General features: G+C 49.5%; 1 protein-coding gene across 1 annotated transcript; it reads left to right on the plus strand.

Moving 5' to 3' along the window:
• Positions 1-247: 247 nt before the first annotated feature.
• DPT (dermatopontin) lies at positions 248-26,797 on the plus strand. Its single transcript, XM_025926315.2, has 4 exons — positions 248-609; positions 12,254-12,379; positions 22,581-22,688; positions 25,600-26,797. The coding sequence occupies exons 1-4, from the start codon at positions 305-307 to the stop codon at positions 25,664-25,666; spliced, it is 606 nt and encodes a 201-aa protein (XP_025782100.1). The 5' UTR covers positions 248-304; the 3' UTR covers positions 25,667-26,797.

Here is a 26,797-nt window from a genome sequence, read left to right on the forward strand (position 1 = left end):
TCTCAGGTGACTGCCTCTAAGGGGCGTGAAGCCATTTGCCTTTATAATCTCCCCGCAGGGTGGGTCTTTCTCCAGGGAGTTCCTTTCATTTGTATGTTCCTTACATTTGCCTAGCATTCCACCTTAAAACGAGCTGGACGGACTCATGGCCCGGGCTCTCCACGCTGAGGTTTTGCTTCAGCAATGACACAGTGCACTTGGAACCTGCTCTCCCACATCTGGAAGCCACATGTCGGCGGCAGCTGTATAAAACGGTCAGCCCCGCAGACCTAGGGTGACGTTTTTTGCCAGAAGCCCGGGCGGCATGGACCTCGCTCGGCTGTGGGTGCTGCTGGCCCTGGTCACCGTGGCCTGGGGCCAGTATGGTGACTACGGGTACCCCTACCAACAGTACCATGACTACAGCGATGACGGGTGGGTCAACCTGAACCGGCAAGGCTTCAGCTACCAGTGTCCCCATGGGCAGGTGGTGGTGGCCGTGAGGAGCATCTTCAACAAGAAAGAAGGCTCGGACAGACAGTGGAACTATGCCTGCATGCCCACACCCCAGAACCTCGGGGAGCCCACGGAGTGCTGGTGGGAGGAAATCAACAGAGCTGGAATGGAGTGGTAAGGGTGGCCTGGGCTCTTGGGCGGGGGCTTGGTGGCACATCTGTCCCCCGGCATCGGGGGGGGGGGGGGGGCGGGCCGCTGCCCAGCGGCGACATCAGACGACAGAGACCCAGGATGGGGAGTGCAGACGGGCTCCCCCCGCGCCTCTGCTCCTTCCAGAGGCCGCCCTCCTCGTAATCTGGTCCAGGGACTGCTTTGGGTCTGCGAGAAGGTTCCCAGCCTGCAGACCAGAGGAGTACGGAAATTGGCAGTCTTTAAGACACTTTAGAGCCCACAACCAACGTCGTTGTGGTGTCCGGACGGCGTTTTCGTTTCGCAGCAATTTATTTTTAGTGTTTCACCAAAGGACTGGTGCACGGTTGTCGGGGGACAAGAAATGACTGGCCCCTCCCCACAGACCGTTTGAGAAACATGAACTGAGAGCAAGCGAATGGGGGGGGGGGGCAGAGAAATGTAGGCAAAGAGAAGCGAAATGAAAAACCTCTCCGTCGCCCTGAGAAGATGTGCTCTCTCAACTATAAATACTGAGCCCCTTCTCTCTGCCCGAGCCGAAAGTGGGTTTCACCGCCGTAAAATAGTTTACGGAAAACTGTTGGGGGAGAAGGGCTGTTCTTTGCCCGACGGGGCTCCGCCACCGTCAATGGCATGGACACGGTCCAAGTCTGTGATTCGCTGTGGGGTGTGACCGTCCCAGCCCCAGCACTTGGTCAGGAGCCCATCCCAGTACTACTGATGGCTAGGCTGGTTATTCATTCAGCCTGGATTGGGGGCAGGAACCCTGTGGGGGTGGGGAGTGGGAAGGGGGAGGGGAGCCCTGGGAGGTTGGGAGGGGAGGGCAGCCCTAGGGGAGGCAGGTCCAGGGAGGAGGATGCCCAGCTGGGAGGCTGCTATAAGGCAGGGCTCTATGAAGGTTCCAGCAGGCATGTGGCTTAGAGGGGGTTGGGGTGGTCAAACTCTGGGGGATCGCTCGGTCAACAGACAGAACCATGATGAGAGGCCAAGAGGCAAAGACAGTGACCCGCGGAGGAGCCAGGCAAGAGAAGGGACCTCTGAGTGGGAAAAACAGCCACCGTTTACTGAGTGCTTCCGCTGGGCTGGCACCATGCTGAGTGCTTTGTATGGATTACCTCATCAGTGCTCAAAACAAATCTCTAAGTCATTTTATAGGCAGACAAACTGTGGTCTAGAGACCCAGGTGTTTCCTCAGCCGGAAAGTGCTAGAGCCAGGATTTGGATCTTAACTCCAAAGTGGATGTGCGTGGTCCCGGTGATGAGCTATTTGAGAGCCCGCTGCCCCCGCTCAGTGGGGACCATTGGCTCAGCTGGGGGGCCAGGGCTGGACTCAAGGCAGTTCTTCATCCTGGGAGGATGGGATCTGCAAAGGTCAGAGCACAAGCCCGGCCCTGGAGGACGGGGGACCAGCTCGGTACCCATGACTGACGAGGGGTTCCGCCAGCCTGTGGAAGGGATGGGGAGAGGGTCCCACAAGCAGCTGCAAGTGGGGCCCTTCATCCGGCCTTCCCCGTCTACCCCACTGCCTCCGGTGAGCAGATTTAATCAGCCCAAACTCCTTCTGGTAGGCGGCCAACTCAGAATGTAGCCTCACCTCAAAGACCGGAAGCAGGTGCCAGTGCCTGGCCTGGAGCTCAGGACCAACCCAGTTATACTTCCACCTGGTCCTTCCATCTGGGGGGCCGTGATATGGATGGGTCCCCTTTCTAATCCCCCCTTTTAGAGACAGAGTAAAACGGCACTCGGAGATGATTTCTTCACCCCAAAGGAAAAGCCCTGGGCTCTGAGTCAGAAGGCTTGGGTTTGGATCCGGGTTCTAAAGACCATGTGACCTTGGACCAGTGGTTCAACTCTCTAGGTTCCCACCTCATCTGGAAAATGAGTGGCCCCACTACATAATCCCAGAAGAATCCACATCTCCAGCACCCCACGCTCCGTTTGGCCCTGAAAACGCACTTGGATTTTTCTGGCATTCTGTTGATCCTTGTGTTTATCCCTGCTAGGCAGAGGAAGCAAATGATGTTTAGTTTTAAACTTGCCAGCTTGCTACTCTGCTAATCACAGAGTTAAAAATGCACAACCATGAAAAACAGCCCCTTTACGGTAAACCTCGGCTGCCCCAGGACCAACACCAATTACCCCAGAGGCATGTTTTTAGATGATTATTGCCTCGAGTTGAGACTTCATTGTCAGTGAAAACTCTGAAAGGAAGGGATTTGTTTGTAGGCTGAGGGGCAGTTACGTCTTCCCACGGGCTGCAAGCGTGTAATCTGCTCTGGGGAAAGAGTCGTTGATGGTTTTGCGCAATTTGGCCGCCTTTTATATATATATATATATGTATATTAAATATAACTTATTGTCAGAATGGTTTCCATACAACACCCATTACTCATCCCGACAGATGCCCTCAATGCCCATCACCCACTTCCCCCCCTCCCCTGTCCCCCATCCACCCTCAGTGTGTTCTCAGCATTTAAGAGTCTCTTGTGGTTTGCCTCCCTCCCTCTCTGTAACTTTTTCCCCCCTTCTTCCCCTCCCCCATGGTCTTCCGTTAAGTTTCTCAGGATCCACCTATGAGTGAAAACATATGGTATCTGTCTTTCTCTGCCTGACTTACTTCACTTAGCGTAATACTTTCCAGTTCCATCCACGTTGCTACAAATGGCCAGATTTCATTCTTTCTCGTTGCCAAGTAGTATTCCATTGTATATAGAAATCACAGCAATTTCTTAACTCGACACGTCTCCAAAGGCAAGGGAATGAAAACCAAAAATGAACTGTTGGGACCTCACCAAGATAAAAAGCTTCCGCACTGCAAAGGAAACAGTCAATGAAACTAAAAGGCAACCGACGGAACGGGAGAAGATATTTGCAAATGACATATCGGATAAAGGGCTAGTATCCAAAAGCAATTTGGCCGCCTTGTATAACTGACTCAGCTTGCCGGTTTATTTTAAGAGGCAGGAGGAATCTCGAGCTCAGGTATGACAACAATACATAAGATCTACTAAAGACGCTTGCTAAAAAATAATAATAATAAAAAATAAGTAAAAAAAAATAAAGACGCTTGCTAATAAGAGCACAGATTTGAAAGGTGCTCCAACCGTGGCTGAGCGGCTCGTAACACTGCTGTTTGCTGTGGTTTCTCTGTAGAAACCATAGTGCCAGATTCTGGTGTGTGGATCCTGGCTCCCCAACTAATGACCACCAGGAGGCTCTACGTAGGTCCCAAGCGTGGCATTTTGCTGTTTCAGGGCATGGTTGTGTTGTTCCCAGGGAATCTTCTCTAAATTGACACAGCACAAATTGTAGGACATGTCGGTCCTGGGCGGGACAAGATGAAGTTGGAATTTTCTAGTCAGGCTGAGCTGTTATGCGGTGAAAAGAGCTTTGGTCTTAGAGTCAGGAAACCCCTGATTCACAGCTCCTGTTTCTATCATCTGCCGGCCCTGTGGTCCTGCGCATTCATTCTAGAAAGAAAGAAAGGTGTAACACCCGCTTTGCAATAGGGGTGCAAGGAAAAATCTGTAGAGGAACCCTACGTGTATACGGGAACTCCAAATCTAAATGTAAACAGATGCCCGGCACATCCTGGGTGGTCAGTAAAGGTTCAGAGATTCTGGAATCTGCTGAGGCTGGGTTTGAACAAGCCACCTTTGCGTGGAGCCTGCATTCAGAGGAACAGCATTGTGTTTATTGGCACCTGCTTTCTTCCTCCACTCCCCTCCCCTGGACTTCAAAGGACCTCAGGAAGACCTTTTGCAATGGCTGCTTCCATCAGAGCTGACAATTTCAACGTATTCAAGTTCAATTTCTTACTCAACGTGCCTCCAAAGGCAAGGGAATTCAAAGCAAAACGAACCGTTCGTGAACAACAAGCCACGTGATGGGGAAGAGGAGAAAGGATAACTCTCCCACAGAGCTGTGGGAGCACCCACGTCAGTCTGAACCTGGGACTGGTGGGCAGAAACTCAGTTTTTTCCATAATCTCAGTGTTCCAATTCTAATGGAGACCGGGGCTCTGGGTAGTATGGGGCAAGCCCTCCTGATCTGTGGTTCTGAGCACTCAGGACACACAGCGCCCGCCTCCTCAGAGATCCTTCCTCAGACCACCCTCCACTCCCCAACCCGCTTTATGTTTGCGGTGGTGCACCGGTCATTAGCCAATGTGTATCTGTATGTTGCTCGTCTCCTTGAAAACAGGCTTCACAAATGTAGGGACTTCATCTTATTCAATGCTGCATAGAATATTCTCCAGCGCCGTGGATAAGGCTTGTGCAAAGCAGGCCCACTAAATACGTATGCAAGACTAAATCTGACTCGTTAGTGGCTTGGGCAGTCCCTATTCCAGCCAGTGTTCCCACCGCCCTCACCAAAGAAGCCTGCGGATGTTCCCGCAGGGGATGCTGTTTGGTTTCCATTTTTGAGTCTCGGTACTCCACTGTCCGTAATATAGGGCCCAACTTTATTGTTCACGTCTCACTGTGACGAGGTGCCTTTGCAGCCCTGCAGGATGGTCTTTTGAGATTTCCCAAAGTTCTCTAAAACATACAAAGGATGGCTGACACACTTACCTTAAGATAAATTCTTTTCTAACTTCCACTCTCCCACCCCCCCAAATGTTAACATCCCCATAAGCTTCACAAAAAAAAAAAAAGAAAATACAGTAGTGAGCTCTTTATCTCAAAAGCCACAGAGCCCAGTGCCATATGGATTCCGGGCTGGATCTCGGAACAGCAGAAGGGCATTAGTGTGAAAACCGGCGAAATTCCAAGTGAAGTCCGGACGTTAGGGCTGTACTGATGTCACTTCCTTGGTGTTCATCAAGGCACCGGAGTTCTGAGAGATAAGGTCAAGGGAACGACTCCTCTGTAAATCTGCATCTATTTCAAACTAAAAAGATATTTGAAAACCACGATGCAGGCTAGTAGGGTATGTACCGGGAGTTTATGAGGAAACGGCAACAGAGTCGAAGAAGCTCGGAGCTGGGAGGGATCTGGAGAATAATCCACAGCAGTCTCCTTGCTTTGTATAAGAGGAATAAAGGCCAAGAGAGCCAGAAATACATTCGGCATAGGAGCTATTACCCTTGGCCTAATTTATGTGACGCTTTGGAGTTTATAAACATTCCCCATTTATACGTTCCTTTGCTCATTCATTCACTACCAAATGCTCATCATCACAAACTTTGCCAGACTCCCGGAACCTGAAGACAAATGATATATAGTCTACGTACGCCCTTGGCTTCCTCATGGTCTACCTAATCTTACTTGTTCCTCACGGTAATACTGGGAGGCAGGCCTTACTATTTCCCGGTTTCGCAGATGAGAGACTGTAGCTCAGAGCGTTGGGAGACTTGCCGGCTCCGAGCTGATGAGTAGCAGAGGGGGGGGCCCAAGCCAGACAGTCTGATGCCACAGCGCTGACGGCGGATGTGAAAGGTCGGCATTGTTTTTGTGCTTGGATGGAGCCGTGGTGAGTGCTGGGCTGGCGATGATATCCCATCCACCGAAGAATGACTTCTGGAGGCAAGGAGGCAAGTGTGGGAGGAGGGTTATGGCAGATCCAGGATTCTTGCCAACTTTCCATCTAGGTCGCGCCTCTAAGTACTAGGAATCAATCGTCTGGGGGAAACCTTGAATTCTGCGAACTTGGCTCTTGGTTGGGCTGATCAGGATGGCAAAGCTTCCCTCCTCCGGTAGGGGGTTTGCTCCTGCCGGGGTACTTGTCAGACATAATTTTCCCAGTAAGTAAGTCTGACCCACAGACTTAGGATAGCTTCTTCTGGGCGTCCGCGTGTGTGTTTCTTTGAAGCAGTGGAGAGGTAATTTTTGGAGTCAAACAGGACCATTCTTAAAACGCTGCCCCCCCCCCCCCAGCTGACGCAAATCATGTCCACGTTCCAAGACCCAGTTTCTACCTCTACAAAGACAACCCCCTAGAATTGTTGTGATAAGCACCTTCGATAATATTGTAGGCATTCCTGGCTGTGTGTCCTTGGGGGAATCACTTAACCTCTCCCAACCTGAGTATCCTTGTGTACCAAATGCGAGTGGTGGGGGGGGGGGGGAAGGGGGGGCTGGTTATTCAAGCCATTTCACAGGATTGTTTGGATGATTGAAATAACGAACACAGAGACAGTGCTGAGCACAACGGCTGGCACATGGAAAGTCCCCGGCAAAGGTCGCTTCTTTTTACTCTTACGACTACTCTGTAGAAACCGAAACTCAGTTTCACACAGTGAATTGGACAGCTGGCGCTGAAATATAAATCGGGCTTACAGGGCTTACAAAGACCCCTGATGGGTACGTACCATTTTGTTTTAGGAACATGCAATTCGGTTCTGATCTATGAATATTTAAATGTACATTACGAGCGTCTTGAATATTTGTCACATTTTCAGTTAGACCTGGAGGTAGCGTTAGATCTCCTAATCAACAAACATTGCGATAATTGATGTTCAAGGTCTCCCGGGGCTGAGCCTGCAGTCCCCACGTGACCTGAAATTATTCCCAGGCCATAGCTGATCTCAGGCCATAAATCCATCATAGAAGCTCATCTGCATCTTCTCAGAGGCCTTCGGGGTAGCCTTGACTTCTGGTGTTTTTCCAAAACGGGGCAGGAGTTTGTATTGTGGGGAGAATCTGTCTTTCTCCCTCGGTCCTGGCCTGTGTCTTTTTATCCAGAAAAGCTGTTCAGCAGGCCATTCGTGCTTCCCCATCTGGAAACCTGGCAGACAGGCCGGCAGACATGAAACCGGGACAGAGAAGACGGCAGAACTCTTCCCCAGATGCGGGCAGGCAGAGAACAGCCTGCGGACAGCTCGACATTATTTAAATAGGTAGTTCGCGTCTCCACCATTGTGGCAGGAGGCCCAGTACTCAGCGGTGCAGCACTGACCTCCAAAAACTCTGCACTGTCACACTTTGCCCCTAAACTGAGTTCGTCTCTGCCCCTGGCCGCTTCCCTGTCCCAAGGTCCCCACCTGGTCTCTCATTTTTCTTCTCTGCCTTTAGTGTCAACCCCCTTCTCCCCACTGTCTGAATTTCCACAGTGAGTGCTTCCCAGCACAGCCCTCTGGAAAGACCAAGGATAGCACCAGGCACAGAGGAAGTTCTGATGAGGGTCTGTTGAAAGACTTAAGAAACATTCTAAAGCCCTGTGAACTCTGGTATAAATGCCTTAGAGGAACCCAAAGGATTATTCTGGGGAAAAGAGAATTAGCGGGAATCGAGGCTTCACTCCAAAATACCGAGTCTCTCTTGGGGGGACTTGAGCCCTCCTCAAGCCGGGTTGGGGGAGAAGTTTGGCGGAGTGAAGGAGGCCGGGTCACCGTGTCTCACACAGTCTCCCCAACACCGGCTTTTCCGGTTTCTGTCTTGGCCAAGACTTTTGCAGGCGTTCTTTCATTCGGTCCTCACGGTGACTTGGGTGAGGCTCCGCACGGCCTGGTAAGGACAGGACAGGCGCAGACCTCAACAAAAACTCTTCCCCTGCATGCTTCTTTGTTGGACGGCGGCAGATACAGGAGAACGTTTTCTGTCTCTGCTTTCGGGGCAACAGGCCCGAGACAAGCCATTTTCCAAAGGCCACTTCCCAGAGAAGGTTCCTCCCTGAGGATCGTAAGGGGGGGACTCAGTAACTGCCTCCGAGCCGGGCCAACGATGATCCAGGTTGTGAGACAAAACTGAGCCTCCGGCCTTCACGGGGTTGGTGAGGAGGAAAGGCTGCCTTCCGACGTGGGGAATAGACAGCCTCTGAAGCAGGGCACCCCGAGGTTCTCAGGGAATCTGGGCCCAGGGCTTCCATGGGGTCCCGTCATAAGCCACCCAGAAGCCTACGGGCTTGGGTCCTTATCCTCCCGTAGGCCCCTTCAGGAGCATCGCACAGGTGCCGGAATGGGGAGCAGAGCCTCTGTTGTGTCTTTTCATCACCAACCACTTCCTTTTCTTAATGTTTATTTATTTTTCAAGAGAGAGAGCACACGAGCAGGTGAGGGGCAGAGAGAGGGAAGAGAGAGTCCCAACAAGGCTCCCCGCTGTCCGCACAGAGCCTGATGCAGGGCTCAACCCCATGACCCTGGGATCGTGGCTGGAGCCAAAGTCAAGAGCAGGACGCTCAACTGACTGAGCCACCCAGGCGCCCCCATCACTAACCAATGTTAACGACTGGTTTGAATCACTCGAGCCATGCCAGCCCTCCCCTGCTCCCCCGCACCCCTCCCCTCTACAGCCACCCTCACCCTTCTTCTCCCCTGCCTGCTCCGTGTTTGTGATTCTGCAGCTTGTGGCCAAATGTTTAAGTGACTCTTGTCAAATAAGGTGCTTTCAGAAAAGATCGAAAGTTGCCAGGAGGGAGGGGAGGAATGCCCAAAGCTCTATTCAGTTGACACCTTCAGCCTGAGGAGGCTTGGTTCCTGAGGGCGATGGTGGATGTGGGGAGATGATCACTCACTTGGGTTCTGGAAATTTCATGGGCGGGGAGTTTCAGGGTCCTTTCTGGGTCTAAGCGATGGGCTCTCCCAAGTCAACTCGGTCATCAGTCATCCGTTCGTTTGTTCTTCTGTTAAACATCTAGACCCCTTGTGTCAGGCACTGTGGGGACTTCAAACTAAAGATCAAGCTGTCCCTTAAGGATTTTACCTTCTACTGGGGGTTATAAGTGAGACCTAAGTATCTATACTACAAAGTGGTGTGTGTGTCAGGGCACCTGGGCGGCTCAGTCGGTTGAGAGACCAACTTCGGCTCGGGTCACGGTCTCACGGTCCGTGGGTTCGGGCCCCGCGTCGGGCTCTGTGCCGACAGCTCGGAGCCCGGAGCCTGCTTCAGATTCTGCGTCTCCCTCTCCCTCTGCCCCTCCCCGGCACAGGCGCTGTCTCTCTCTGTCAAAAATCAAATAAATATTTTTTAAAAATTAAAAAAAAAAAAAACCCAAAGTGGGTGTGTGTCTACAACCAAGGCATCCAACCCCCATGAGCTTTGTTTTAGGGAAACAAACCCTCAGAGAATGCACTGGAGTCCACCAGCTTTCCTCTGACCGGAGACTGGGGAGCCGAGGCTGCTTTGGTTGCGTATCCTCAACAGTCGTCAAGTGGACGAAATGAAAGTATGATGGCAATAATAAATGACCGAGCAAGCGTCGAAAGCGTCAATAATAAGTCATTTAGTAAGCGCCAGGATTTTATCTGCATGGTGTTATTTCGTCTTCACGATAACCTACATAAGTATGTGCGATTATTATGCCCGTTTTGCAAATGAGAAAACCGAGGCTGTTGGAGGCTATGAAACCCACCCAAGGTGACACAGTTGGGGGTGGTTGGAGCACTTGGTCCGGCAGCATATCCCATGCTGTTAGCCTTTCTGCTCTGCCGATCGCCACGTGAGAATGAAAACGGACCCCGACAAAAATCCACTTCAGGGAGGAATAATTTCATGGCTTGGCCACACGCACTACCAAAACCCCGGTGCAGGCTCACTCTAGCAACACATGTAGGTGACGGGACAGAAGGTAGGAGAGGCGAGCCCTGTGTGGTTCTCTAACTTTTACCACACAGTCTTACGCCCCGCGCCTGTCGTGTCCAAATGATCTTCACAGGGCAGCCTTCCTGAGGTGGCGAATGAGGGAGTGACAGGCACACTTGCCCTGCGGGACAGTGGGGCCAGCTGCCCGGCTGACCGCCGGCAGAGAATTCACAGGACGCGGAATGCCTTCAGCACCAGGACTCCACGGGCTCAGGTCAGCTTCTCTTGCCGCACTAATTTTTACTCGAGGGAAATGATCACCCTGGGAACCCTGTCCCTGTGGTGATCCGAGTGCCTCTGACAAACCAGAACAATGGAACAACAGCCACAGGGAAACCACAGCCTGGCTCAGTTCTGAGAAGGAACATTTTTTCTTTTCTTTTTTTTTTTTAGAGGAAGCCAGAATTGTAGTGATGGTAAGAAAGAAGACACCAGAAGCTTCATGGACAACTTTTAGCGCTTTCTATTGAAAAGCTCTCACTCACACTGCCAGAATGAGGGAGGCTATCATAGACCATCTTGGACACTCCACTGCCCCAGAGCCCGGCAGCCCATTCCAATCACGTGGCTTCCAACACGTGCCAGGCGTCTTCCCAAGGGGGTACTGCTTCCGATAAGATGTGGGCAACGGTAGGGCAGAGAAGGCTAGCGCGTCAAGGGCATTTTCATCTGCGTTCCTGAGCTCCTGGAGCTGAGGGCTCTAGGGTCCCGGCACCTGTTGCAAGTTCCAGGGACAGCAACCCAGGCTAATCTGCATGGCTGGCCAAGCACCAAGCCCAGGTCTCAGTTCTCTCCACACGGAAGCACGGAGATGGATGCAAGAGTAAGAGTACCGGGGTCCATGTGTGTCTGGTGGATGAATGACCACATACACGCATATTTGATGCATGAATGGATACGTGACTAGATGAGCCAAAAGGACAGAAACTTTCCAATCAGAGCCATGAAATATATTTAATAGCTAGTGTCGTCAGATCCACAAGATCGTTTCTAGCACTTCCAAAGAATCACGTGAAACCCGTCACCACCGATGGTTTTCTAGTTTGTGTGTCAGCACAGCCCCTCCCACCCGTCAGCACGGAGCACTGATTCTTTATCTGTGATCGTTTCTGGAAACGTACCGGTACTTGGGAAAATGGGGTTGTGTTCCAGCAGCTGTCAGGCCAGGATGCGGAGATAACCGCCTGCTCCGCTCACTTGAGAGACGGATCGGGCTCCATGGCCGGATGGGTGGGGAATGCAGAGAATCCGAAGGAGCTAAAGACTTATTTTGGAAGGACTTGTGAGTGACCCCCACCCCCCTTGCGGGGGGAGCGCTCTGTGGCCAGGTGGAGAACAGCGTCCTCAATATCAGCTGGAGGTGGCAACCTTCAGGCCCCAGTGTGATTGGGGGGGGGGGGGTGGGAGAGAGGAAGTGGGGCAAAGGAGGTGGGACAAAGGAAGAAATGATCACATACTGTCCAAAACCAACAGTTAGTGAGGAAGGCGCTGTGAAGGGAAAAGGGGCCGATCCCCAGAGTGAGGGCCCAGCGACAAGGAAAGGGTGACCACGCCCGCTGTCGAGGGGAGGGTCTGTGGACCAGAAAGGAGGGGTTGCCTTCTGTGAAGAATTAGAACGCAGTGTCTCAGGCAGGAAAAATGCTCGTCCAGGGAGTTTGAGGCCCAGTTTGAGGCCCAGTTGGCCTGTCACCACCCTGTGGCGGTGCCTCCATATACCAGGACCCACCGTGGGCACTGGGGATAAATCTGACCCAAATCTGCTCTGACCAGGTAGAGCTTATGGTTTAGCGGGAGGTAGGAAGACTCCTGGGTAAGTGCCTCCATCCATTCACACTCTCTTCTATCCAACTCCACATTCGTAGAAGTCTGTCGGGAACAGTGTTCCCCCAAGTTTCCTTCAGCTGAAAGATTCTGAATCATGTGAATTTTAACGGTGAGCGTAATGTGATTTCTACAAATATAACGAAGTCTTGACTGTTTGCATACAAATGGAATACGGTGTTGGGAATCTAGGTCAGTCAAAGCATGGCCTGGCTTGGTAACGGTGGCAGCCGGGGTCTTGGGTGTCTCTGTCGTTAGTTCACTTTGGATTGTTCTCTTCTCTTCAGGTACCAGACGTGCTCCAACAATGGGCTGGTGGCGGGGTTCCAGAGCCGCTATTTTGAGTCCGTGCTGGATCGGGAATGGCAGTTTTACTGCTGTCGCTACAGCAAGAGATGTCCATATTCCTGCTGGTGAGCCTGGCGGAAGGAGCCTGGAGTCCAGAGGGGAGCTTGGGGGGTGCTCTGGTCCATGTTTCTGGCTTCAGATAAGCCTGGGCGGTCACAGACAAGCTTAGAATGCAACAGCCAGCAAATAGAAGGAAATGAACAAATAAAATTAAGGAAAAGGCTAGAATAATATCCAAGCAGGGAGGGACCTTACGGGTCGCCAACCCAATGCGCCCACACCCCTCTTTTGGCAGGAAAGAAAACAGACAGAACGATAGGACAAGGAAGTCACTTGTCCGAAGTCACCCAGCTGTTTCATGGGGATGTCACCTCTAGAACTTGTCCCAAGTTCCTGGGTGTGCAAACAAGCCAGGCATTTCCGCCTTGGACAAATGGATCCCAAAGTGGCAACATTTGAAGGGTGGCTCACTCAAGTGATTTCTCTCTCTGTGGTGTGATGCCAGAAAGGGCAGCCTTGCGGGTTATGCTCTCTTCTGCAGCCAGAGTTCCTCCACAGATGCCTGCGTGGCTCTGAGGATGGGCAGTTCCAAAGGCTTAACATTTTTCTGTCCAAAGTTATGGTGACTAGAAAATCCAGATTCCACATGATGGAGCAGGGGCCTCCTCCAACTCCCCACAGCTGCCTCCATAAAGCAGTTCTTACCCCACCGTGGCAGGTGCACAGGCATGACTAGGACATAGGCTGGAACTGTGACAGGTCCCAAAGGCAAAGACCTAAAGCCCGTGCGTGGTGGCACAGCGTGGAAACCCTGATGGGGCAACAAGAAGCTTGAGGTTGTGTCTCTGTGCTGACGTGTCCTCTCCCTCCCTCCCCTCCTCCCCCAGCCTTCCTCCTCGTCCACTGTGACATCTCTAGAAAGTCTCTTTCTCTACAGGGTCTCAAGTCTAGCCATCTTTTCTGGATCTCTGAGGTTTTTAAGAATCTCATGAAAGCTATAGACCCTGTCTTTGGTGTGTTTAAACAAAAGTTTACAGAGAATTTCCAGGAGTCCTTAAACTCCCGAAAGCCACCAAAAGATCTTTGAGGTTGTTTTGAGCCCTAAAAATTCCTTGACTCCAAAGGTGCTTTTGCAAAGGGCAACCAGATGCCCAGAATTGTTTCCAAAGAGAGGATGAGGGTCCAAAAGATGACTGGGCCCCACTGAGAGAGAGAAGGAGGTAGGAGCCTGCCCACTGTGACCTGAGAAATGGGGCTTTCCCCAATCTTCCCGGCCCGAGTCGGCCGACAGAGGCCACCCCCACCATGAAATCCGCCTCCCTTGTGGCAAGGCATTCGGAGCCAGTTACATTGCAAATAAATTATCTGAAAGAGCAAGCCACAAACTAATAGTCAGTTAATCCATCACCACATTGGCAAGATTTCCCCTTAGGCTCCAAAGGAGCCATCAGGGTTGCAGGATACTGGGTGGCCCAGAGGAGCATGTTCAGGAGAGAGGGGGTAAAGAGGAGTCAGCCCAGAGCGGGCCTCCCTGGGCAGGATGGACACCCGCCCTAATTTTGTGAGGACTGAGATAATATATACCCGGTATTGCCACCGGCTATGATCTGTCCCCTTCAACCCTCCCAGCTACCGTGTAGACCCAGCCTCCTGGCCAACTAATAAATGCTGAGACCCCAGAGGCATCCAGATCGTTATATCTCAAAATTCCATTAATTTTCTCATGATGCCCCGGACTTCCCTTGATCACTGGAACGCTGGTTTCAGCCTCCATCCTGCTCCTCACAAGGGCTGGATGTCCTTCCTCTACGCACTTTAGAAACGACTCTTTGAGTTCCCTTAGATGCAACCCACGACTTGCTAGGATGTGAAGAATTTCATGAACGGGGACGTAGATACAAAGGAACAAACGCCTTGGGTTAAAGACGGGAAAAGGGAGAAGAGCAACTTTTCTTCAGTTGCCGGAGACGTTCAGGGCCCCATGGCAAAACTCACCCCGAGCCTCGCCTGCGGTGCCCCCCCTCCCGCCTCCCCACCCTAGAGGGTTGGCAGAACCAGTGGGGGGAAAGTGGAGAGAATGACTCAGAAAGACACGGCAAGTCAACTTGGAGGCAAGCCCCTCTGAGGAATGCTTTGCTTAGCTGCATCTATTCTGACTGCATGGTGTCAGAGCCGAGAGCCACCATGGCTGTCCCAAGGAAAACTTGGAGAAGCTGCAAAGTGAGATTGCCACACGCACTCACTATCCCACTGGGCTGTCTAGACATCTTAGTGGCATCTTTGAATTGCCTGAGTCATGACGTTCCTTATATCATATGTCTTTAAATTGACTGAGTCATGACATTCCTTCTATTATATGTCTTTCTAAACTGAATGAAGTCTCTAGGGAAAAAATTAGGTCTTGTTCGCCAAGGACTGCCTGGCACAAAACAGGCCCTTCATCAATTTCTAGGATGAACGTTGCAAGCCCACAGGAACAGGAACCGTGGTGAAACCTGACACTGTTAGGATGACGTTTTCTAGTTGAAAAGGATTTTTCCACGCGCATTGTTTTCTTTGATCCTTTTAACAGCCTGTCGGGGTGAGGAGTGTTTTCGCACACCTTCCCACAGTGAAAACCGCTGATAACCTTCCAATCTGTAGCCTCCCTTTCTGTCACTTAAACTGGCTTGAATTACCTCCCCGGGAACTAGACGCATGTGTGGGGGGATGTTTTTTCTCTCCCACTTTGAAAGCCGATCTGCTGCACTGAACCCGACACTGTTTGGAAGTCGCTAAATGAGCATCTATCCTCTTTGTGTGTGCAGGCCTTTAAGGATTCAGAAATAGCACCGCTCTTGCAGGGAGAGAAAAAAAAAAAAAAAAAAACACAAATCATCCCACCACCTCCCAGATGAGCGAGAGATTCATTTGTTTAGTTCGGACCGAGGTGCTGCTCTCGCTTCAGACTGAAGTTTCTCAGAGAGTAGAGCAAAAGAGAGAATTTCTGATAGATTCAGACACGCTGTCACTAACCAGTCCCCACTGGATGGGTTCCATATGTACATCTTACACGTCTTTATTTACATGTGAGAATTCAAAATCTTTGTCCGGTTGTCTGCAAACCACAAACACATGTCGCTGACGGAACCACAACCCTTCAGAGCCTGTGTGTTAATAATCCCCAGGCTCCCAGCAGCTACAGCTGCTGCCTGCCATGTACCAGAACGTCCCCCATCAGCAGGTGACGCCGGCCACGTGTAGACAATGGGTCCCAGGAACCAACGGTTTTGAATTGAGCATCTATTTCCTTTTTCTCATGGTTCTTCTCCAGACCTGTGGCCTTTCATTACGTTCATTGCATAGTATGTTTGGATGGACAAAGAATAATGTTCTTCCTCAGAATCAATATAGACGACATGTTCAGTTCTCCTCCAACCCAGACGTCCCATGACTCTAGCACGTTATACTCTCTGCTGCCCAGCTCCCCTCTCCCTGAAGCTCGAGTCTGATGCCAGAGAATATTTTCCTTAATGCCTAGATAGCTCGAGTCCACGACAATGAAATCAGCTTACCAGAACACTCTTCTCCCCCCACTCTAGAGCACTCGATCAAACTAACCTTCAACTCTGGGTCTCGTGGTTCAGATTTCAATACAAGATGGGTGGTGTTTGCCTGAAGTCATGGCAGGGACAAGAATGACGTCACAGGCACCTCCACTGCTGTATCTGTCACCCCCGCCCCTGCTCAGCGCTGTGCCCAGAGTCTGGGAAGAAAGGCGGCTTCTACACTGGTTCCTCCAAGCCATTGGGAGCCAGTATCAGAAAGGTGGAGACACCCACGCTTTGAGACAATAGGACCGGATGTTGCATTTTTTTTAATAAGAAATTTATTGTCAAATTGGTTTCCATACAACACCCAGTGCTCATCCCAACAGGTGCCGTCCTCAATGCCCATCACCCACCCACCCCTCCCTCCCACCCCCCATAAACCCTCAGTTTGTTCTCAGTTTTTAAGAGTCTCTTATGTTTTGGCTCCCTCCCTCTCTAACCACTTTTTTCCCCTTCCGCTCCCATTTTAAAGCAACTCACATTGAGTTTAGTCACTTCCTCTATGAACAGTGGCTGCCTCGCATTGCCTGAGGCCCAAAGCGCTCCTTTAGGCGGACAACAGCCGCTCTGAGCCTGAGCAGAATCAGTCACACCTTTCATCAGCCCGAGCGGCTGTTCACAGTGTTTTGCACTTGAGAAATGTATGTGCTGCCTGCATGGCAGTGGTGCGTTTCCCCCCACCACCCCCACCCTAGGCTCAAAGTTCAAAAGCAGCAATTTCAGAGGTGTGGCTCGTTGGCGAGTGAGCGTCGGCCACCCCAAGGCCAGGCCCCGTAGCTCCTCAGAACAAGGCAAGCCTCGCGGCGATAGACGTAATCTGTTGCGTTATTCTAGCTAGTCTGCTTGCCTTTACTGGAGTCTAGAGACCATCACTCCTTCCATTAATTTTGCCTCAGCAGCCAGTGAATGTGAATGGATATAAAATAGGTTACCATTTAGAGACTTGGATTCAGTTCCCAGGAAGGATGATGACAGTACCCTTTATGCCTTGAGCACCTAGCGTGCGCCCGCTGTTTACTTCAAGCAGGTCCAGCTGCCTCCCAGCCCTAGGCTCCGCACGCAGTGCTGAGCTCTCTCAATCCAGAGAAGAAACTAAGACCCACAGGGGCGAAGTACCAGGGAGTAAGGCGGCGGGGCCTCTAGAAGGGAAAACAGCAGAGAAGGGGGTGATGTGAGCTGGGGCAGAGATGTGGGACGCGGAGTTGTTCCCCTCAGTGTTGAAGACCGGGGCGACCGTGATGCAATGTGGCTGATGAGAGCCAGGAAGCGTGGAAATAAATGTGTTTGCTGAGCAGCCCTGGGCGTGGCCAGTGAGCTAGAAATTCAGTTCCAGGAGAGCAATTGGGAAAATATTTAGAGGTTCTCCTCTTCTGACTGAAGTCAGACATGTCTCTGGAACCGCATTTCCATGTGCTGTGATACGTATTTGAACCTTTTGCGATCTAAATCTCCAAAACGCCAAGAGAAGGTCGACATGAGCATCCGAGGTTCTTTTTTTCCTCCCTTCAGGGTCTAAGGTCTCTCCACAGAGGATGGCACTTGGGTGACAGCAGAGACCTGGGCCTTCAGCCCCACGGGGCCAGTTCCCCAGCTCTCTGGGGGAGAAGCCAGGTGGCTGTTCCTTCGCAGGTGCTTTCCTTCACGCATAACTGCATTTGGGTCTTTGCACATCTTTGCACAAATAATTCAGACAGGTTCTGATGAGGCTCCTATTGGAGATGCCAGGCCATTAGCAAATTAGTCCAACCTGAAATATCCTCATGCCTGCTGGCTTGTCTGGAATAGCTTTGTGCAAGAGGATTGATCGTGAGCAGATTGTTTATTTAAAAAACAAAAACAGGGGCGCCTGGGTGGCGCAGTCGGTTAAGCGTCTGACTTCAGCCAGGTCACGATCTCGCGGTCCGTGAGTTCGAGCCCCGCGTCAGGCTCTGGGCTGATGGCTCGGAGCCTGGAGCCTGTTTCCGATTCTGTGTCTCCCTCTCTCTCTGCCCCTCCCCCGTTCATGCTCTGTCTCTGTCCCAAAAATAAATAAACGTTGAAAAAAAAATTTTTTTTTTAAATAAAAAAATAAAAATAAAAAACAAAAACAAAAACAAAAACAAAAACAAAAACAAAAACAAACTTCTCCGTGATTTGCCTGCCAGAGAGGGACAACCTCTTTGTAGCCGAATGTAGAACGTAGGCCAACCTCAACACATCAGTTCTACAAATGCTGAATTTCTCCTTCACGCCACTGTGGGGGCCACTGTCCCCTTAAGGAGTTCACTGCATTGGTCATCATCGTGAAAAAAAGACATATTTATGGGATCCTGTTTTTGTAATTAAATGCTACGTATGTGGGGCCGACAAGTAATAGGACATTAGAAGAGGGTATTTAAAATCAGGTGCGCAAGGCACCTGGGTGGCTCCGTTGGTTAAGCGTCCGACTCTTGATTTCAGCTCAGGTCATGATCCCACGGTTCGCGGGTTCGAACGCAGCATTAGGCTCTGAGCTAACAGCGTGGAGACTGCTTGGGATTCTCTGTCTCCCTCTCTTTCTGTCCCTCCCCTGCTCTCTCTCTCTCTCTCTCCCCCCTCTCAAACTATGAAATAAAAATAAATAAAATAAAATAAAATAAAATAAAATAAAATAAAATAAAAAGGTGCCGATTGGGAAGTGGAGGAAACAGGAAGAAAACAGGATTAGAGGTTGGACTGACCAGAAGCAGCTTCTCTAAAATGTCGATTGAACGTGGGCTACTCACCAAAGAACGGGTCAGAAAACATCCTCAGTTTATTCTTGTTTAGACAGAAGCTGAAGCTCCCATCCTGACGCGTTAATTTGTAAAAGCTGGGTTGTTCTTCCAGCTTTTACCTTCGGGAGGCTGTGGTGTGTGCTCCCCTGCTGTCCCATGCGGCGGGATAAGGTTGGGGACGTGGTCCTCGCTGACTTGGGGCCACGAGACAAGGCCCCGTTGTCCGTGTGCACATCGGTGGGGCACACGGCCCGACAGCAGCCTGCAGGAGGCCGTCGTATAATCCAGTTGTCCCCACCGCCAGCAGATCAGGCGGGTGGGAAACCGATCCTGGGGCTGCGACGTTTGATTGCAGGTTCAACTGCCCCGTAATCGATGATAGAGGTGGATTTTCTTACGGTTTTACACTGAGTCACTCTCCGCCGAGGAATATATTTAAAACCCTTTCCTTTATTAAACCCAGTCCTCAGCCAAACCTCTAACAACCAGTAAGACCAGCCTCTTTATCCAACTAAATCGTAGCTATACTCCCTCTTTTGAAATGGCTGTGATAACATATATCTGGGCCTGGCTCTGTGATAGGCCCCATTCTCACAGCAAAAGGAGCAGGGACATCTGTCGGCTGTGGCTCCATCAATGGTAACGAACACCGCAGCAGCCCTGTTTTGACTCTAGTTGGGTCTGTTGATAATTTCAGGGCTTTAATCTTAGATGAGAATCTTAGATGAGAATCTCCTCTAGCAATCTTAAAAATCCCTTCAGTTTGAGTTTTCTTCAGCTCGTAAGTGAGATGTTGTTTAATTTCTTTCCATCTCGCTCGACCCCATCTAACACAGGAAGTTGTAAAGGGGTTCTACGTTATCGAGTTCTCGCTTAGTTTCCCTCACTTTGCAAGTTCTCAGTCAAGTTCTTTGTCTTGCCTGCAGATGGCATAAATGGGGTATCATTTATGTATGTAGTTATGTATGTAGGTAGGTATCATGGGGTGAGAAAGTGTACCCCAGTAGTCATTCATCCAAAGTGATAGGAGGAACGCACACACACATACACACACGCGCACACACACACACAGTTCTGTGTAAGGGAGTATGTGAGGATCCCAATAGAGACCTTCAATAATCTACCCATTTCAGTGTTTTTCTGCTTCCTTATGGGCTCTTTTGATGTCCTGACAAGTCCCCACGCCCCTGTTTCAGTGTCCAACTATGAAAGTTTACATTCTTTCTTTTCTCTCATAGAAGCTATTGCTGGGGCTTTCCTCTATTAAGACATGTTGTGTGTGCCCAACACCATCAAGAACTAAAATGGCGACACATCTATTTGGTTCTAAAACTCAGGATCCTGGATCGTACTGAAACAGTAGTTCCCTCTATGGATGGTCTTTGGGTTGTTCACTTCCCACTCATGACTTGGGCCATTTCTTTCTCTACATTTTTAGCGTCAGAGAGCAGGCATAATTTCCATCAATATGTAAATTCCTTCCCTGGCCCCGTTAATCCAGGGTCCGGTAAGAGAGTCCAAACTTGATCTCACAGTTTTGGAACAAAATAACAACAAGAACCAAACATCAAATAAAACAAAAACCCGGCGGGACCGAGACAGAAATGTACTAATGAGCATGCACGCCTTCTCTGGGGCAATCTAGAAATTTACTGGATCGCAGTCCCCCACAGAGACCAACTGTCCAGTTGATCAGGGGACCTGTATCTGATCACTACCAAAAATAAAGCAATAGAAAATGCTAGTTAAAGTATTGGATACATTTGTCCCCTTCGAAGCTTAGAACTTCGTGATTTTTTTTTTAATGCAAGCCTCTTTTTTCCACGTTAGTCCAAATTTGTTTAACTAACCAAGTAATCTGAGGTCAGATCAGTAAAAATTTAAAAACAAATAAATATCTAGCCTGGTCATTTCCAAATAATTTTAGTAATTGGATTTAGCTCAATAGAGTATTGCCATATGTAGATTCTGCCTTCACACATATAAAACTGTGTGGCACTTGGCTTTCATGCATTGTATCCAAAGAGTGTTTCAAAGTTCCGGAAAATATTTTACGTTCCCTGAAGTAAGGAAAACACCTCCTACCCCATTTCTTTTAATCCTAATTTGCATCATTAACATTCTCAACCAATGCCTCTTTTTTTTTTTTTTTTTTTTTTTTGGATAAACTTTAGTCTAGCACTTGTTAGAATCCTCGCGGATCAGAAACCAATGGGATCCAAGTGAGGCCCTATTAAGTCCATTTATGAGTCATTTAACATTTTCATTAGAAAGGGAAGTTCCTGTTCTGGGTCCCTTTAGAAGCACTGAATAGATTTCTGAATTAGCAGAGTCTAATTTTCCTTCATGAACACATTAGGCAAAAACACATATAACCCCCCCTCGGTTGGGCTTGGCATCCCAATGGAGCATAATTATGTCTTGAGAAAAGTCTCAGAAGGAGGGCAACTGTATAATGTGAAGACGAATTGTGAGCTTCGAGAACGGGCTTTTGGGGCTCTAGCTAACCCCACGTTGTCCTGAGCTAACCATTGATCTTGCTGCAGCCAAGCTCTGAGATCCTCCTCCGAGCCCTTCCAGTTTATAAATCAGTCTTTTCAAGATTTCATGACAATCATTGCAATACTAAGTCCACATAATGGAAGGTCTTTGGATCATCAACAGATATACAATAATGCACAATGACCTGGTGAATCCAAATCGGATGGAATTATTGACACTCACTAACTGCCTTGGAGACACAGATAAAGACTTTGGCACACCCATTTCACACTGAAAGGACCCTGTTTGGTCCTGAAGTTCCCCTTACGAGCCTCAGGAGGTTCTAGACTTATTCCAGGGTGGACCACAGCAAACCTACTTTTAGGGAGGCCTGGGATCAGCCTAATCTTGGAGGAGAAGGAAGAAAAAGGAGGAGGAAGAAGAAACAAATTTCTCCTTATGGCTCAACTTCTACCATTTGCACATCACACATACGAGTATTAGTTCCAATAACAAACTCATAAGGTAGTTTTCATTCTTCTCTACACCGGGAAATTGAGATTAAGTGACTCTCCCAAGGCCATTTATTTATTCAGCAAATACCTACTACATAGAAGGAACTGTTCCAGGTGCCACAAAACAATAGTGGACAAGGAAAAGACTACCTTTGTGGGGATTAAATATTATTTTAATATTTTTCAAACCCTTTTATCATGACTCACAGTAAAAAAATACATACTAAACTATCACACCAGGCGTACATCATAGTTACACACACATATACAGTATATTTGAAACAAAGTTTTTACACACATGTACACAACCTTCAGCATGTGCTCTGATATTTCCTATTCTACTTTTTATTTTTTTATTTTTATTTTTTAATGTTTATTTATTTTTGAGAGAGAGGGAGAGTCAGGGCGCGAGCGGGGGAGGGGCAGAGAGAGAGAGGGAGACACAGAATCTGAAACAGGCTCCGGGCTCTGAGCCCTCTGTGCTGAGTCAGCACAGAGCCCGACGCGGGGCTCGAACCCACGAACCGCGAGATCATGACCTGAGCTGAAGTGGGACGCTTAACCGACTGAGCCACCCAAGCGCCCCTATGTTTTAAAGCTCACTTGGAAATAACCAGGTAAGTTCATTTCATGATCTACTAAGAAGTCACAATCCACAGTTTGGAAACACGATTCCAGTGCACTTGTCTGGAACGGACCACTAGTGATATTAATTAATATTTCCTCAAGGCCCGAGGAGTTATCTACATCTTTTTCAGTGTGTAGTTTAATGGCAAGAAGAAGGAAGATGAGAAGTGGGAGGCAACTGCCCATCACCTTTCTGCAGCTGGAAAGGTTTACCGGAGGCCATCAAACTCTGGCTTGGATTTCCCGTGATGTTCAGACGCCCTCTCTTCTTTGTAATGACAGTGCTTTTTCCTCTAAACTTTTCTTCTTCCCGCATAGGCTGACCACAGAATATCCAGGCCACTATGGGGAAGAAATGGACATGATTTCCTACAATTACGACTACTATATGCGAGGAGCGACCACCACCTTCTCTGCGGTGGAAAGGTGAGCCTGCCCAGGGGCTAGGAGTCCAAGGAACTGGGGACCCCAGCAAGGACCATGTCAGCAGGAACTTCCATCCGGGGTTTTCTCTAGTTTATTTCCTCGTTGGTCTAGAATTAAGGGAGAGGTTGCCAGGGCGATGGACAGCTGTGGGAATGGAGATATTCTCATCAACCATTTCATGGAGCAGCTCACCCTTGGAAATAATGATGGGTTCCAGGCCGCTCCAGAGAAGGAAAACCCCAGCTAGGTCTCCCATGATGTTCTAAGCTCTGCCTTTCACTCGACTTCAGAGAGCGCTTTCCCTATAAATTCAGGGACTTTCTGTCAGGTGATAATCGCCTCACACAGCATATGAATTCCCAAAAAGTCACCCAAACGTGTTTTGCAAACAGAACAAAACTTACATCGACTCATTCAATAATGGACTATGATGAATGTGAGTGTGGCTTACCTCTTGGGGAAATTTATGCTTTTAAATGAAACGACATCTCACCTAACTGAAGTGATCGTATTTAACATGGCCCAGGATTTGACAAACAAAAAAGAAAAAACAAAAGAACAAACATTAAGCAGCTCTGAAAAGGCACCCTACATGGTTCAGGCTCCATCATCAAAGAACCTTTATGTTTATTCATAAGGGAACCCTTCACTTCTCACACATTAATTGTTCTTATTTTAGACGCATTTTAAACTAGCTTAGTTGTCTATTTTCTAGAAGCACAAAGTCTAAAAATGATCAGGGAAAATAGTGCTTAGAATGAAACTCTTCACCAGGGAGAAGAAATCGCCAAATGGCATCACACACACACACACACACACACACACACACTATTTTTAAGAAAAGAAAAGACCTGAGAACTCAAAAACCAGGGGAGCCTGGTGAAAATCAGTGGCTGTGCCGTCCCAGAGGGCAGACTGGGTAACAGTGTAGCAGGGCATTCAGTGTTCTTGTGACGTCTCCACATCAACAGGAAAATTAGCTCTGCATTGCCTGTTTAAGAAGGCAGGAAAGACTACAATATGGAAAGAATACCATCCAAAATCACTACAAAAGACATATATGTTGGTGGTTAAAATACCCAATTCCCATTGGCTTGAAATGTATCAGTTATGGGGATTAACCCAGGACCTTGGAAAACTGAGATATCGTGTCACGCGTTTGTTTACTATGAACGTGCCCGTGAGATTTTGCTGCTGTCGCTAACAGTCAGTGGCTTAAAGATCCACAGTGTGGGCTCCTTCGGCTCTGTTGAAAGATGCTAAGGCCACCTCCTTGGAGAAATATTGTCAGGGCAGGACCGACCTACTGGGCAGGGGCTTTCCTTCCATATGCAAATCATAATGGGTTCTTCTTGGTATGGAGTTGCTCAGCCTGAGTGCTGTAGATATCTGGGGCCAGATGATTCTCTGTTGCAGGCGCCAGTCCAGGCATTCCAGATGTTTAGCGGCATCCCTGACCCCTATCACTAGATGGCACTAGCAACCTCCCCTCCCCCATAGCTGTGACAACTAAAAAACCCCTTGGGGAGCAACTGGGAGACCCTCCTGCCAATGATTTTAAGCAAATGACTTGGAACAACAGACTCAGAACTCCAAATCCAGACTCAGGCTGAGCAGCATGCCCTAGAGCTGCTGGCCAGAGGTATATCCCAGAACTACCTTCCAGATCGGAGGCTGGATGGAGACCTTCTCGGGATCGGTTATTGTTCACGATAACTGGGAAGTAGCCTGGCAGGTTGAAAGGGGAGAAGGATAATTCTAAGATTAAACGACAGGCTGCCCTTTGGAAGGATCTGCGTGACCACGGATGGAATGGGTTTTTATTTTTGCCCTTCGTTGGGACTTTGCGAAGGATGTGACAGCCATGTCCTCCGGTGGGGTTACGGGCACGTAGTTACAGTTGGTATCGTGGGACAGGAGAAAGAGCAAGATTTGAGTTCAACACTCTTGGAATCTGAAATCACTGCCTAGTTATCTTAAGGAAAGGCACGTATTTCTCGGAGTCTGCTTCTTCACTTAAACCCATGAATCACTGTCAAGGTTAAACGAGCAAACCCGTGCACCAGTGTGACGCTGGGTGTACCAAAGTTGCTCCGCAAATAGCGGGTATAATTGTCATATCGCTGTTAGGCGGTATTATTATGCCAGAAGAGCACCACGCAGGCGCTCAAAAATATACGCAGTATATACGTATATATACGCAGTTAAATGTGCAGTTAAATGGGTGAACAAAGAACGTAGGCTTGCCCTTAGCAAAGAACATCCATTGAAATGTACCCACCACACCTCATTTTCCCCAATTGAACAATGCTATGGCCTTTCATCCGCGTGCCTGACCTCTAGGACGAATACACGATTCAATTTCTGCCGTGCGTGGATGGGGGGCGTTTTCTTGTTCGCTTTATGGGGGTTTAGGGTTGTGGGCCCCCCACTTCATTTCCCCGTCATGGTGTTTTCTGAATGGAAACACACAGTGTATGGTGTGGAGCCTAGAACTCAGGAAGCACTCAGTAAAGTAATAAACGAGCAAATGGATGGCCCATGGAAGAGAAGATTCTTTACAGTGAAAAGGAGACGATGCTAAATAAATGCTTTTATTCCAAACTGTGCACCTATTTGTCCTAGAGGTACTCATGGGACAGAGCAGTGGCCAGCAGACCCCGGGTGACAAACGGGACCTCCACGTGGCCAGGAACCTGTCAGTCACCTGCAAGGTGCGACCTGCCCTGACCAAGGAGGTGTCGAGAACTGACCTCACAGATGGATTACCTGTCGGTTTTCTAGAGACTTCGTAGAGATCGACATGAGATTAGGCGCCCCTTCGGTTCCTAAATCCTCCAAAAGCCGTTCACTGCTTCTCCCTCGGCAGCGATAGTCCTCACTGGCTTGCCTTTTGACTCTCTCCCCACAGGGATCGCCAGTGGAAGTTCATAATGTGCCGAATGACCGACTATGACTGTGAATTTGCGAATGTTTAGAGCTTCCACCTACCAAATCTGGGCGAGGGGAACGGGGCCAGGAGACCGGAGGATGTCCACACAGGTCCACGTCAGCTGGAGCTCCAAAGCGGTTTCTGCTGCTCTTTCCTTCTCCCTGAGCTGGTTAGTGGCCACAGCGCCAGCTTTCTGGGCCTTCCTGACTAGTATCACACTCCTAATAAAATCCACAATTAAATCGTGTTCTCACTTTCCGCACGTTCCATAGCAACCGTTTCACGTGACTGACAATGGCTTTCTTGCACACTGCATATACAGTGGGCATGCTCACAGCCGGAAAAATGCCTGGTTCCAGGAGCACCTGTCACCGCCTCCCTACGGCTTTTACCCTCAAATGAGCTGCAGGCAGGCCCGGGGCTGAGTGCTGTCTATGAAGGGGTTCAGTGGAGGGGAGTGAATGACAGAAACTGAAGAGGGTGGCAGGGAAGGTCTTGGCAGCTCAGTCTGTTTGGATGAAACCCAGGGTCCTCAGCAAGCCTTGAGGGGATATGCTTCCACTCTCCCCCTCCACATAAACCAGGCTTGTCTGGAAGTCCAAGTGCAGCGCTCTGCGCTCCAGGAGGGAGGAGACAGGGAGGTAAAATGAGGAGATGAGAGGGTCTGGGGCAGAGCTAAAAGACCCAGCGTTGGAAGAATCTTCTGAGTGGGAGGAAGGTTGTTGGCATACCTCTGAGGTATGACAATGGTAATGACAGTGATGCAGAAACCAGAGGAACGCGTGCAAATCTGGCTCGAGTCAGACAAGTACAAGGAAGGAGACAGAGACCAGAGCATGGGACTCGAGTCAGGAACTTGAGAGGGGAAAAAAAAGAGTGGCCAGGTTGTTTTGGGAATAGAAGAGAGGGCTTGAGCCCCTGGCACCTGGAGATATGGCCAGGACTCCTGGGAAGGCTGGCATATGCCCTGTAGCCATGGGAGTTACTGGAAAACTCACCTGGATTGGTCCCGATTTTCCAGCTGGGAAAGGCGGCCCTGGGACTCCATTTCTCTTCTGTGTACAGTTTAGGGGTGTTTTCTGCAGAGGTGACACTGTCTTTCCTCTTCCTCTGATGCCTCTGTCCCCAGCCCTCTGTACTCTCTTCTTCATAAAAGAAATAAAAATGTTAACATTCA

This window comes from Puma concolor, chromosome E4, assembly GCF_028749965.1.
Source record: "Puma concolor isolate L17-30 chromosome E4, mPumCon1.1.hap2, whole genome shotgun sequence".
NCBI classification, from domain to species: Eukaryota; Metazoa; Chordata; class Mammalia; order Carnivora; family Felidae; genus Puma; species Puma concolor.